The 14,411-nt window shown below is 31.6% G+C and overlaps 3 protein-coding genes across 3 annotated transcripts; 2 read left to right on the top strand and 1 right to left on the bottom strand.

Annotated features, from left to right (window-relative positions):
- Window positions 1–738: 738 nt before the first annotated feature.
- On the top strand, window positions 739–2,396 carry LOC148600719 (uncharacterized). The gene is made up of 4 exons (XM_088555469.1): window positions 739–988; window positions 1,271–1,426; window positions 1,845–1,957; window positions 2,309–2,396. The coding sequence occupies exons 1-4, from the start codon at window positions 774–776 to the stop codon at window positions 2,350–2,352; spliced, it is 528 nt and encodes a 175-aa protein (XP_088411595.1). The 5' UTR covers window positions 739–773; the 3' UTR covers window positions 2,353–2,396.
- A 3,311-nt stretch (window positions 2,397–5,707) lies between these two features.
- LOC148600718 (uncharacterized) lies at window positions 5,708–7,807 on the bottom strand. The gene is made up of 4 exons (XM_088556391.1): window positions 7,649–7,807; window positions 7,086–7,277; window positions 6,079–6,197; window positions 5,708–5,804 (listed from the first exon to the last, which is right to left on the bottom strand). Exons 1-4 carry the CDS (start codon window positions 7,735–7,737, stop codon window positions 5,740–5,742), a joined length of 465 nt encoding a protein of 154 aa, XP_088412517.1. The 5' UTR covers window positions 7,738–7,807; the 3' UTR covers window positions 5,708–5,739.
- A 1,635-nt stretch (window positions 7,808–9,442) lies between these two features.
- LOC148600717 (uncharacterized) lies at window positions 9,443–13,933 on the top strand. Its single transcript, XM_088556572.1, has 4 exons — window positions 9,443–9,666; window positions 11,234–11,395; window positions 11,877–11,989; window positions 13,822–13,933. The coding sequence occupies exons 1-4, from the start codon at window positions 9,497–9,499 to the stop codon at window positions 13,899–13,901; spliced, it is 525 nt and encodes a 174-aa protein (XP_088412698.1). The 5' UTR covers window positions 9,443–9,496; the 3' UTR covers window positions 13,902–13,933.
- Window positions 13,934–14,411: the final 478 nt, after the last annotated feature.

Genomic DNA, 14,411 nt, shown 5'->3' with positions numbered 1-14,411 from the left:
CAGCATGATTTCTGTTTAATTGTCTGTGATTATGTTTCTTCATATCAAATAATAAAATGTAAAACTAAGTGCAATAACCAGAATCACTAAGATGCAACTTGACTATATGAATGTGTATGATCCATTGATTTGTTATTATTTTTTTTATTCTAAAGATATGAGTGGTGATTCATGTTTAGAATAATCTATCCAGTCTGGTTTAATCTAAGAATAACATAGAATTACAATATAATAGAGTGGACAAGAAGTATGGCAACTCAAAAAGGGGATTTCAGAGGAAATATATCAATTGCACGTTATTTTGTGTATTTTTAGACTTTTTTTACATTTACACATCTGTATTAAAAGCAATAAACAACAAACGTTATACAATAACATGCATTCTGGTCTTTATGATGTAATACTCAGTATTCGCTGAAGACTACTAGAACTCTATAGTAATTGGTTTGAGACATATCAAATAAATAAGTGATGTTAACATGTAAAGCGTTAATTCGTTAATTAGATTAGGACTGACAAAAAAAAATCATAAAGAAAGTAACAACCGAAATAAATTATAATGCACAAGTGATGTTTTTTTATAAAGCTTCATTTTCCATATCTTACTTTCTCTAAATATAATTAAAAAAATCGATTAAATCATTTGATCGAAGTGTTTTCGAGCAAAAATCATGACCAAAAAAAAAAAAAAAGAAAAAAGAATACTGTTTTGCATTCTTGTAAGTAAGTATACTCTAACTACGGTGATTCAATGATAAGATAAGTTCTCCATTATGTCTTCAAAATATAGTGCACCAATGATTGTTTATTTAACGTTTTTATTTACAATTTTTGGAGTCGTTACAGCATCTTCTGATATTGAAAATGTCATTATATCATTTGTTTACAATAATAGCAATTCAAATGAAAGTTTGATGAAATTGCGATCGGCGAGACTGGAGGATTTACCATTACAATTGAGAGATGTTGTTCAGAACTCTAAATATGGGTAAGTTCGTATACATGTACACTACTTTGGGAATTTCGACATCATTTTGCAGTGCCATTGATGTCAACGCTGACTTTGCTCATGGGATCATGGAAGAATTTAGATTATGTATAACGCTATGTACATGTATTACGGAATTTTCTATGTGTTACATCATTGTAGTCGATTTAAACAGGCCACAAAATCACATTGGTTGCAAGCTTCTCGTTATGACCACAACAAGAAAAAAAAAGAAAAAAATATCTCAAATGATTATTATTACTTTACATGTTCCCTTTTTAGAGAACACATGTGCTGTAGGAACAGACCAGTTACTTTGATAACAAAGACAAGGCAGGTAAAACGGGTGAGCATTGAGAAGACGGAAGTAAAGAAGGAGTCGCACAATTGCGGATTCCTAGGAACTGGGTCTTGTGAAACTTACGGATTTGTGTACAGGTCTGTAAAATTGTAATTACGATTTTCAGATGAAAACAAGTTTCACTTTCATACTGTTTGTTTTATGATGATAATTGACTACTTGACATAAAGGTCTGGTGCAAAACCTTTTGTGAGTAGTATTTCAAATAGGTATTTCCTATGTTTTAAATTAACATTTCCTAATGTAACCATATTCCTATTTCGATTCCCACACAATCAAAGTTAGTTTGTTTAAATTCTTTCATTGTTTTCAGTTCTCTAGATATAAATTAAGTGTGTATTAATCATCTTATTGTTAACAAGTGTTTACAAGACGGAAACATTATACCGCATCAAGAACTATTTTAGTAAAGTAGATTCCTTTTATTTGTTGAAGGGTATACATGTTTTGTTACATTTTAATGCACTATTCGTAATGTGAAACTTTGTTTTGCAGACAAGTGATAACGTATGTGAGAGAATACTTTAAGGACATTAACTACAGACAGTGCCCGGACAGACATGTAGTTTGTTGTAATTATTACATAATGGTCTCAGAAAAATGTGTTCGTAAGTACATGCCATATGCATATTAATGTCTTGGACATGTAGTCATAAGATTATATAAGACAGGTTGGTGATATTTATTAAAAATTGGTTCCTTAAATACTTGTCTGTTTGTTGATACATGTTGCTAATTTACCTGTCATATGACTTCAAGCATGTAAAATAAAATATGGTTTCCTGATTTTAAACTTCATTGATTTTTACTCCATATATTTCGATGTTCTATCGACCACGTATGTAAAAAATGTAGCTCTCCAGTCTAAGTCTATGCGAAATATTCTTTTATCCTGTATTATATGTTTGTACCTTATAATATGTTTTGCGGTTGTTAAACGATTTTTTTTTTATTTGTAGATTTGGACGATTTGCACGCTGTAACCCAGGAAATTGTTGGGTAGATAATGGTTTCAATAGTGAAAACGGAATAAAAAACAATATTTCACGAACTGTTTCACATATCATTATAGTGCTGTTTTACACATGGGGATAATAAGACCTAATTATACACCATGAATATCGACCATATTTAATGCTAATATTTTTCGTACCAGTATTATTTATATAGAACAAAATGAATAAATGCGTGTTTATGCCTTATCACGTTATAACAGTAGACCATAATGTAAACATTTTAAACAACAAGCTTTTAAATTTGGTTATTTATTGCTGTTTTGTTTTTTCCTCCTTTACGCATTTATATGTAGAAAGGTAACAAATACAACTGGACAATTTCACATTAGATCAAGTAAGTTCTTCTGTTAAACATGAAATGGTGCCTCTGACGAGGATACCATGTTCCTGTGAGATATTTGATCGGAAGTTGGCAATAACGAAGCAAAAATAAATATTATGTCCATTATAACTATAACAAGGTAATATGGTGTAAACAAAAAAAAAACAAAACACAAAAAAAAACCTATTTGTTTTGTCTTGACATTTGATATGAAATCAACAATTTAAACAAGTGTCACATCTCATTAATTAACTCTATTTTAAGAATCCCTCAAGACAATCGTCCCATCGGATGCATGTTCCTATTTCTTTGTTGTGTATGTCTGTTTTTCTTGTCTGGTTATTGTCGCTGGATTACATTCTTTTGATTACTGCTATAACCTTGGTTCCCTTGATTACTCTTGAGTAAATTTCATAAATATAAATACTTCCACGGAATTGGCATTTTGAGCACATTTTCATATAGAATTCAGATATGTTTTTTTACAATCTGCATACGGAAAAGGGATAAGTAATTATAGTCTTTTCTGTACAAATATAGATATCTTATTTAGGAAAAAACCCGAGTATGATACATTATAAACAAACTTATGCATGTCAAGTGGTCTGTATCTATTCATTTTTTCTTGCATGAGTCACATACTGTCTTATATTTATAACGACTGCGACTTAAGCACTTGAAACATGACCAAATTGAAATTATTCCATCGATGACAGGATATTGGATCAACTATAACAATCTGCTTACAAATTAGATTGGTCGACGAAACAAAAATGTAATCCTTTTAATAATCACTACAAGACGACATGAAGCGACAAAAAAGTCTATTTCACACTCAATCATATTTAGGTTATTGAAAGAAGAATTTATTAGACAATCAAAAATACTGTAGTTTGTATGTGTGTTTGTGATAAAGGAAAACTACTGAAAAAAATTCCCTTCATCACTTGCGTATGGAGTGTTCATATCACATCTCATACGTTATGACAGAGCTTGCTGAGACTATGCAGACTTTTTGTATCGCGCTAGAAGTCTAACAAATACGCTTCTGGAACAGGGTTATGTTGCTACAAGATTGAAGTCATCACTACAAAAGTTTTATGGTCGTCATCATGAACTAGTGGATCGTTACGGTAGTGTGTCATGGTTGTTTTTTCCTCTTTTGTCTACCCCGGAATTGACTCGGCGAGTGTTTCTAGATAAGCAGATGCTCCTTTTTTTCAGTGAAGTCCGAGTTGCACATTAGCTTTTGTTACTTTGTATGTATGATTTTAGTTAATTTATGTTCTTTCTTGTGTATGTCTGTTTTCCATGTCTGATCTTTGTCACTGGCTTTACATTCTTTTGATTACCGCTATAACCTTGGCTCCCTTGATTACTCTTTCTAAATTTTTGAAATGTATACTGAATAATGCAAAAATACATCACTGTTTATACTTTATACAAGGTACGTTTTGCTTTATCTGAAATCACCGACTGCAAGTTGTAACTATTAATAACAAAATTACCGAACTGATATGATCTTGGCAGTAGTCATAAGGAATAGTTAAAACGAAAACACGTATAACAAAAGGCTATTTCTAGGTAAAAATAATCTATGTTGTGAAGTGGCTCAAATTAAACGTCAATAAGAATAATGAATATGTGAGCCCAAATTTTCGGCCTTACGACCTTCGTCAGGGCAAAAAGTCTTACAGATAAAACTGTCAATCTCTACCACAGAGACAATGTGCACTTCAAAATAGATCTTGGACATTATAAGATATTTATCAAATTGAAGATGAAAATTCCTAAAAGGAAACGATGATTAAAACAGGATCATGGTGACTAAAACTCCTCGTTGTCGAACATTTCATCAATGGGGTGAAATGACAAATTGTAATCCTTAGCCACTACACGAGACGACATGCAACGTCGTTCACAAATTCATTATTCTTTTTTGTAGGTTAAAACCGGAAAGTTGGAAATCAACGCAATAGTCCTGATTTGGTACAAGCATTTAAAAATGATAAGTGTGGTTAACAAAGTTTTATAGCTGGCTCAAAATCCCGCCTAGCTATCGCTATAGTTCATTTCACTGGTGTATTTTTATTGTAGAGTATATTTTGCCTTATAAATATTAAATTTATTCTTTCTAACAAAAAATTCATACTATAATAAAAATTCGAAAATGAAAACAAAAAAATCCTGGGGTCTGTTGTTCAACTTGTCATTACAATTATCGAGTAATTAATTTTAATAAGTCATTAAAACTTAATTGAGTGATTAGTAAATCAAATGATTAAATTTTGTTGTTCAACTTAATTTAATCATTGCATTTGTTAATCATTGTATTCAATTTTAATTGCATGATTAAAATACAAGTGCATCCCATAATGCATTTTAAATATCAACTTCTGGCACTTCCTGTTACTTTAATATAACCAAATATTGATAATGTAGCATATATTACATTTCTATGTGACAAATACAAGTTATAAAGTAAAATAATGTACCAAGACTCATTTCTGAATGGTTTTGTAAAAACTTACACTTTTTTCATAGTCTTGCATTCAAGACAAGAGTATTTCATATTGTGGTACCTAAGTACATGTTATTGAGATTACATTCACTTTAACTTACTAAAAGTAAAACTTTTAACTTTTCAAACTTTGTTTACATTGTTTCAAGGTCAATTGGAGATAAGTCCTTACCGGGTCCTACTAAAAACACGATTTTGACTGATTCATTTTTGCAAACTGTGTAAATGGTGTTTTAATTATGTGGTTAAAGTTTTAATTCAGGTCCAGTGGGTGAATTAAATTTAATGACACGATCAGCATGTTTAATGATTCGTTAAATTCAATGACAAGTTGAACAACAAGTCAATTACATAATTAATTTGAAACAGTTGATTAAGGTATTTTAATTATTATTAAAAATTAAGACCAGGTTGAACAATAGACCCCTGAATGCTAATATTCGTCAGTGTGGCGAAAATGTTGTATGGGTTTGAATGTTGTTAACACAAAATATATGCATGATTTCTTAAACTTTATTTTTCAAATGCAATTCACCCAACTACTAGCCCTGCATCAATAAGCGCTTGCAATTCTGGTGAATTGGCTGTCTTTATTTCTGGAAACATAAAAAGTTCTTAATAGAACAATATTCGTAAATTTCAGGATTTTATTTCTAGTTTAGGTTACGTCAACTCTGTTTCGTAACATCAATCTACATATATCCACACCCTAGGAAAACAAAACAAAACACCGATTCATGTTTTACATGTAGACAATATTGTGGTGTTAGTGTTTAGCGGGTTTAGGCCCTATATTTTGTTTGCTGATAGCAGTATCTATTTAGTGACTTCATGAATATAAAGTTGATCAAGTAAATGTCCAAAACTTACCTATACATTGGCTTCCCATTTTCTTGTAACCATCACAACAAATTGAGTGTTCCGGTGGACAGGATCCCTTTTGTGGTACTAGCACTGTAACATTCTTAGGGACAAGCTCCTCAACTGTACTTCAAAGTAAATAGAAAATTAATGCTTCTCCGCGAATACTTAAAATAATTCATATAAATCGATGAGGAACCACATTAAACATTGAAGCAATTCTAGACAAAAGTAAAGTAGTATAAAAGGAGAATAAACTGATCCATACAATATTTTATTCTACAATGAAACTACAAATTCTTGCCAAGTTAACAGAGTTTAAATGTCTCATGAAACAGAAGGATGGTATTCAACATTAATTGAGTACATGTTTGACACTGAAGCTGTTTTATTTTCCTAATACTGTGAAAGTACTTTTAATTCGTGGATACCATTTTCATGGATCAAGAAAGAAAACAAGTTCGTGGATTCTTGAATTCGTGGTTTTAATGTTTTCAGTAAATACATCAATGGGAATCTCTTATTCGTTGGGAACTAAATTTCGTGGTTTGCTCTACTCACGAAAACCACGAAAATTGATACCAATGAACAAAAGTACTTGCACAGTATTTCTTGCTATAAATCAAGTACCTTTAACCGTTCGTAGTTCTACATTAAACAATTGTATAAGTAAATAGAGCAATGTTTGTCAGAATAAAGCTAGGTAAAATAGGAACGTCTAAAACACGCATGTAGAAATCACTGATTTCATAATATAATTTTACTCAAGGAAGTTATGATATTTGATCTTTGAATCATTGGTTATGAGTGCCAAAATTTGTTTGAATATTTTCACTAAGTTATCTTCCTTGAAATATTCATTTGCATTGAATTGCAGTGCAGTTATTTTTGCCGAACACAATACAGACAATCCGCCCTTTTCTCTTGGTACAAGTATTACTATATATATTTTTTTAAATACAAAGTGTTATCTCATAACATATTTCACCGACTACCGCCTGATTCTTATCACTTACACTCGTACTGTCTCAGAAACCTGGCACATTGCCGTAAATAAGTCGTATGTAAAAGGTTGCTCTCCTTCGTGACATGGCCGCAATTTATCCGTCAAAACAGTTCTTTCTATAGTTTTGTTTTCTGTTATATATTGCTCTTGGGTAACATTCAAATATGTGTCTTTAATCTCCACCTCACAACAAATGTGTGATCTGCAGATGCAAAAATAAAGTTTGATTCTATATTGTTCTGTCCAAGTTATTGTACAAATAAATAATATTGCAAGTTTGAAATAATTGTTTCTTTTTTTTTCGATTACTACTTGTATAAATCTTGCGTTTAAATACTTACTGTAGTTGCGTGTTACAATTTTACATTGTCATACAGAATGAATTATGAAAAAATCTTACTCGCTGTAAAATACTAGAAGTTGGTTTCAACGACGAATTCACATATAATAATAATTAGTCATTTAACTTTACGTTAGAAAAGGCTAACTAATTCTACAATTTTAAGAATCAAAACGTATCAATATTGTCTTAGATTGTTAGTACATGTTATATTATTGTGCATACAATCCTACCTGTCCCCACTTCTTTTCGCATGATATCCGTTTATTTCTACAATACAAAACACCAAACTCCCAAGAAATACTAGTCTAGCACGGTACATTGCCAAAGATAGTTTATTGTAACTTCTATTCTGTATCTGATAAGATTATAATCTTCATATGCGCAAATATAGTTATCGGTATTTAAAATAAACTAGAAATGATTTAAGTAATCAATTGATAAGTATTATTTTTTATGCTTTGTGCAATGGATATATATAGCCTAGCTGGCAAAGTGGTCTAGGGCGGTGGACTTTGTGCAGGCGGAGTTGCCATAGATGTCACAGCGGTACGAGTTCGAGTCCCGCGGATGAAACGACCAAACATTTCCATCGCCAATTGGACAGTTCTAACATCGTTGGGAATTTTTCAGACCCTTCTATAAGTTTACGTTATCTTACCTGTTTCAGTTTGTTCCGATGGAGCAGTGTAGTGATTAGAGTCGTCACATTCTGATACATATATATATATATATATATATATATATAGAAGGTTTTGAAAAATTCCCAACGATGTTAGAACTGTCAAATTTACGAAGCAAATTTTTGTCGTTCCCTTCGCGGGACTCGAACTCGTACCGCTGTGACTCCTATGGCAACACCGCCTGCACTAAGTCCAGCGCCCTGGACCACTCGGCCAGCTAGGCTATATATAGTTGTCATAGATGTCACAGCGGTACGAGTTCGAGTCCCGCGGAGGGGACAACAAAAATTTGCTTCGCAAATTTGACAGTTCTAACATCGTTGGGAATTTTTCAGAACCTTCTATATATATATATATATATATATATATAATATCATATGATCGCGTTTTCATGAGAAATATACATTTTTTAGACAAAGAACACCCACATTGATTTCTACATTTAATTTGCCACCAACATAACAGGCCCATCACCTATGTGTGCTCTAACTCCAGAGATCATTTGGGAAATATAGATTTATCGTTATTTATTAACAGCTATCGAATGAGGTCTACAATAGCGATGTTGTCCTGTTATATATGAACATATGGACTATTTCCTTAACTATCTTACTTTTCCTGTATGCGAACACAGCGGTTTAAAAAGCCCGACTTAATCTGGGTCAGTTTCGGCATGATTTATGAAGTTATTCTCAAACGGCATTTCTATTAACAAATCTGCATCTTGCACACTATCTTGCTTTCTTATTTCAATAATGAAATCAATTCAGATAGCTGAAAAAGATTACTTAAACCTCACTTGAACACGAATATTGTCCTATACAATGTATAAATAATACAATTTTAAATTGCGCCTTGTCTTTGCATTTCGTGCCAATGCCCAAACCCATTGAGGTAGGCTAGTTTTATAGTACGATCAGTACCAAGATGAAAAAAAACAGAGCAAAAACATTACAAGATTCATAAATGATTTAGAATTTGTTGTATTATCTAGACCTGTAGGAAAACAATCTTTAAAGATGTTGTCATACTAATATTGTTGAAACATGAGCAGTATGTTTGACTATTTTTGATTGAGTGCAATGGTTGGTATACTTTGTGGAATGGTTGATTAATTTGCCTATTAATATGTACATATCTTTTATTTTTCGTGTTTCGGTTTCACATTATACCTTAACATCATATAGTTTTTGCTTCTGTATCCGATACGTAACAGTTTTATTTATCTTGTCTTTGTCCCTTACATTCATTTGATTACCGCTATAACCTTGGTTCCCTTGATTTTACTGTTTGACGTCTATGCTACATGCCACACTCATTGATACGAGTGTAACTTATACTTATCTTCTAACTCTTATCATTTTGTTTTCATTTACGACGACGCGTGAATGTCTAACAATGATTAGGATAATCGCCTTACTATTTGTTTATGTTATATTTTTTACTTATTCATCCGCTCGTGATCTGACAGAGGAAGATATTCAGTTTCTTGGAAGTCTTCGATTCGATGACTTACCAAGACATTTCCAGGTGATGATAAGGAAGAAGACCAGAGCAGGCGACAACAGGTTTAAAATATATTTTATACGCTTTTTGACATTATTTTTGTTCGGTAATGTCAACGCAATAGCTAGAAGTTTATGTTAAGACTGATAATATGAATTTATTGAATGAGGGTTATAACAAAATTACTGCATGCTTATCCATTTCATAATCAAGTCTAGTCCGAAGTAAATCTGGAAAAATAGATATTACACTATCGGAGCAGCTGGTACCGCAACGGTCCCGACTTGGTGCAGGAACTTCAAACGAAATGGTGGGTTAAATGTAGGTTTTACAGCGCGCTAAACATTCCATTTCGAGGGGAGTATACCAGTGGTGATTAAATAGCATTTGCATGTTATTGTCATAAACGTTAAATCAGCGGTCACATCAGCACAAACAACAATTTACAAAAACAAGATATCATTACTTATTGTTTTAGAGGAAACTGAGTATTTTTCAACCAAGGATTGATATCTAAAAAATAATTTGAAAAGAGACCTTTTAAGACGCTTTTACCCATACCCCTTATTCAGGAGTCTGTTACGCATTTTTTATGGCGTTCAAGGAAATCAGAGAGGTTAATATTTGCTCTACCTTAGCGAATCAATTGTGAAATATAAACACCATATGCAGAGTAGGAGACTGTAATCAAGGGAACCAAGGTTGTAGCGGTAATCAAAAGAATGTAATCCAGGGACAAAGACCAATAGATGATTTGATATTGCAGCACGGTAAGGTAAATTTATGATCTTTAAATTAAAGTCCTCTCCTTCATCATAAATCTCAATGCCGATGATCACTTTTGTCAAAAAGACTGTGAATAAGATGTTTCTGTAGTCTTCTTTATTTTGAGCTCTGATGGATATATTAACGGTAACCATTTACCAAAAGACAGGTCATTGATGGAAATACGTCATCAATATATCTGTATATTAAAGGATTTAGCATCTTTTATTTTTTTATTTTTTACGAGGCTCTGAAGGAATTCAGTCACGTATGAATATATAAAAATAAATCAGCTAGGGGAGAAGCACAATTAGTGGCTATTGGAATGCCAAATGTGACAAATATAATATCAAATTGAATGAGGAAATCAAGCATAATGCAAACCTGCTTTTCTGTGTAGCACACTTTGCCATTCTGCGGCAATATGTGGATTTGTAATCAAGAACAACATAATTTTTTGAAACATCAAAAGATTTACATGTATGAATAAGTCCTTTCAAATGAGATTTCAATTTATTATATGGTTACGTAGTGTAAAGGGTTGAGAAGTCAAAAGTTCGGGGACAACTAATTTCCGAAAAGTCGCGAAGTAAATCTTTATAATTTCTAAGTATCCATATATATTTATGCCACTACTTCGACAGTTTAAATGCGATAATTATAAAAAAAAATAATTTGTTCGAGTAAAATGAAGTATTGGTGGATTTATCATTAACATTATACTTTTTATTGTAGCCTCGACATATACTGGTGGAAAAAAAAACACAGGAAAAATGACGCTAACTCTAGTAATTTTTTGCAGTTGTCTTCCTGCTGCGCACGTTCCTTAAAAATTCATAGGTAACATTTTTAAATTTATTTCAGCCACTGGTGTTGTAAAGATGACCTTAATACTAACGTCAATTTCACAAGAGTTACAATGACCGAGATGAAGTTTATGAAAGAATCTGTAAAAGTAACGGCTGGGTCACAAAGCTGCGGTTTTCTTGGCACCAGTAAATGTCAAACATACGAAGTTAGATATGTGTAAGTCATATCAATTTGTCGTTGTTCATAACTACTATCCTAATACAGGTCAATTCTTAAAAAACGCCAGGTAAATTCGATTCTAACGAATATCTGATTTCACACTATTAAATCCGTAGTGATCACAAAAAAAACTCAATTTCTATCATTACTTGCAAATGTTTAAATACGTAAAAAACGTATTTGTGTGTGTATTTTGGGTTTGATTTTACATTGAAGGTGTGATAGAAGACCTAATGTGGATAAACATAGCATCAACAAAAAACCCAAACAGATAAATAATCTATATATTTCACATATATTATTAAATGCATTTATATCATGCTAGATTTGTCTACAGATAATAACAATGAGCTTGTCATCACCTTTATTTTCATCATGTGTAGGAAATCATTGACAAACATTCCTGATAAACAAATAATAAACAAATGTGCAATAATTCAAATATAAATTACTATAAAATGAATTTGGTGTCTTATAGAGAGAAACCAATTTATTATGTAAAGACACAACTTGTTCCTAACCACATGCTTTGTACAGACAGAATGTTAGTTTGTTGTGCTCACTTTACACTTGTGGCAGAAAATTGTATGCGTAAGTAGATCTGTAGAATCAATACGTGTAAGCACAATATGTGGCTTGGGATACCTAAAGTGAATATTGGAAATTACGAAATATGTTTAAATCCTTCAACTATCCAATAAAAAGATCACAAAATTTAAAATTAATTATGGAATTAACTTCGTTAAGTGTACGTTTTTGTAAGATTCAGGTAAAATGGGAAAAAAATCAGAATATGTATATCATGTCTGTCAAAACCCCGCTGATCTGACAGTCAAATTACATTCAAGAATGATTTCTCTATTTAAAAAAAAACAGTGTTCAATCTCTGAATCATTGGATTTGCTCAGAAATTTTTCAATAGAAACTTAGAAAAATGAAGATTTTAAAAGAGTTATCTGCCCTTGAAATATTTATTTTCAGAGCATTTGAATGAAATTGTAACTCAATGGTCCAGCGTGATGCGGAAAATCCTGTCTTTTTTTCCTTGATACTGTTGGTGCAAATAATCAAATTACCCTATCAAAATGATAGTTCTTTTCGTATCAAGTTTCACATTCTACCTTATTTTTGCAGGGATTTACACTTAACTACAAAACAAAAATGAAATGAAATAAAATAAAATCAATTCACATACTTAGAACTTAACCAATAACAACAAAAGTTGAAATAACAAGCTTGGTTCCCTAGATTACTTTTGATAGTAAAGCAGTGAACGCTTACCCTTTCGGTGCACCTGGTCCATGCTCCAAGTTTTTAGTGGAGTCCGGGTTGCTCATTTACTTTTGTTACTTTGTATGTATCATTTTTAGTTACTTTAATTTCTTTGTTCCCTTAAGTACTCTTTAACAAGGTGGGCATTATCCATATACAATATTTGGGTTTTGTAGAAAAAAAAAGGTGTATGCGGCTCAATGCCATGCTTCGCATTCCCTTTCGCAGCTAATTAAGTCTAACACATACGCAAAAATCATGTGTTTGTCGACAATAATATATACTATTTTTTATACGGCAACGCAACTGCAATATAATTGTTAACAATAAAGGTAGTATTTATTGTGCCCCGCCAAGTTGATTTCATATTGTTACATCGAATGCACAGTGAATCTGGGGTTTCATATCAACCGTATATATTCATGAGCTTGAATTGTAATTACGTGTTCACAAATACAACAGAGCTATATTCGAAATCTTGTATTTGTGTATTAAGACGACGATTGCCAGTAGCAGTATTAATACGAATAATGACTAGTTTTGTGTGTAGTCATCTACAATGTGACTTTTGAATACAATGTCGTTTCCCAAATTACAGTAAAAAAACAAATATTGTATCAAAACCAATTTCTTCATATTCTGTTATTAACATCATTTATAACACAAGTAAAGAATATCTAATAAAACGATGTTACTTAAAACAGATTTTGCCTGTTAAAAATAAATACATTTATCTCTTTAAGATACGGAATGAAAAAGAAAATATCAATTAAATTTTTTTTACATAGTTATCTAATTTATTTGGAAAAAATCAATAAAATATAATGCATTTACACGTGTATACAATTACAGACAGTCTTACAGAGAGAGGAATTAGACTTGATATATTCCAAAAATTTTCAGCATTAATTTCTTGATTTAAACTTTTATCTAATTAGTTGGGTTTTTTCTTTCTTTCATTTGTCACCGCTGAAGTCATTGGAAATTCTTATTATGTAATATGTTTTATTAATCAAATAAAGTAACATGGGAAAACGTGTATTTAAAACCAAATACAATTGATTGTTAATTGTAAACCAAGGAAAGAGAACTCCATGTTATAACCACACATTAATGTTTAATATTGTATTTATAAGTTTTTCCTTTTCTAGATAATGATGAAATAAAGGACAAAGAATTTGTGAACGGCCTTTTAGCACTCCAGAACGCTGGCTTACTCACGGTCGGATAGGATGGAGCAAAAATAAATGTTTTCAAAGATTCTGTTTGGCCGTTATTATAAGCATTTACAAGAAATTACAAGTTCATGTAAGTTAAAATATAAAACAGGACATGTAAAAATATAAATACGCAGAGAGATAGGGAAAAACAACGTCAATGAATTGTAAAAAGTTATTTTAAGCGTAAAGACAAAATTGAATTATTTCAGGTTTCAAGAGGTTTCCAACAATATTGGTCGTCTTTACTTAATTTTTGTTCCATTCTTTTTGGTTAAAATTGGGTTTGGTTGGGTGCTGAGAATTGTAATACAATGCTTGCAATTATCAAGGTCATCAAAGATCATGTTATATTAAGAAATTACTTAGAAACACCTCTTTCTTCATCATTCATGGACCTAGTAATTTGCTGCCTCCCTTTTTTTAAATAATATCACGTGATAAATATTTCACACTGATAACAGTTTTGTTTATACATGTAGGTGGAAAGTGAAAAGGATTAAAATTCCCTCTCCTGCAATTTA

This window comes from Perna viridis, chromosome 12, assembly GCF_037379345.1.
Source record: "Perna viridis isolate PV_CMFRI_1.1 ecotype Kerala chromosome 12, ASM3737934v1, whole genome shotgun sequence".
Lineage (NCBI taxonomy): Eukaryota > Metazoa > Mollusca > Bivalvia > Mytilida > Mytilidae > Perna > Perna viridis.
The sequence above is the reverse complement of the archived record's forward strand: the minus strand, read 5'-3'. Positions and strand labels throughout refer to the sequence as shown.

Bases quoted from the DNA above. Each gene is read 5' to 3' on its own strand.
- LOC148600719 (XM_088555469.1), top strand. From the start codon at position 774: ATGTCTTCAAAATATAGTGCACCAATGATTGTTTATTTAACGTTTTTA. The intron at 989-1,270 runs GTAAGTTCGTAT...TTCCCTTTTTAG, and splicing joins GTTCAGAACTCTAAATATGG to AGAACACATGTGCTGTAGGA. The intron at 1,427-1,844 runs GTCTGTAAAATT...TTTGTTTTGCAG, and splicing joins ACTTACGGATTTGTGTACAG to ACAAGTGATAACGTATGTGA.
- LOC148600718 (XM_088556391.1), bottom strand. From the start codon at position 7,737: ATGTACCGTGCTAGACTAGTATTTCTTGGGAGTTTGGTGTTTTGTATT. The intron at 7,278-7,648 runs GTAGGATTGTAT...TTGCATCTGCAG, and splicing joins GCGAAAAGAAGTGGGGACAG to ATCACACATTTGTTGTGAGG. The intron at 5,805-6,078 runs GTAAGTTTTGGA...TTATGTTTCCAG, and splicing joins AATGGGAAGCCAATGTATAG to AAATAAAGACAGCCAATTCA.
- LOC148600717 (XM_088556572.1), top strand. From the start codon at position 9,497: ATGATTAGGATAATCGCCTTACTATTTGTTTATGTTATATTTTTTACT. The intron at 11,396-11,876 runs GTAAGTCATATC...GGTGTCTTATAG, and splicing joins ACATACGAAGTTAGATATGT to AGAGAAACCAATTTATTATG. The intron at 11,990-13,821 runs GTAAGTAGATCT...TTCCTTTTCTAG, and splicing joins TGTGGCAGAAAATTGTATGC to ATAATGATGAAATAAAGGAC.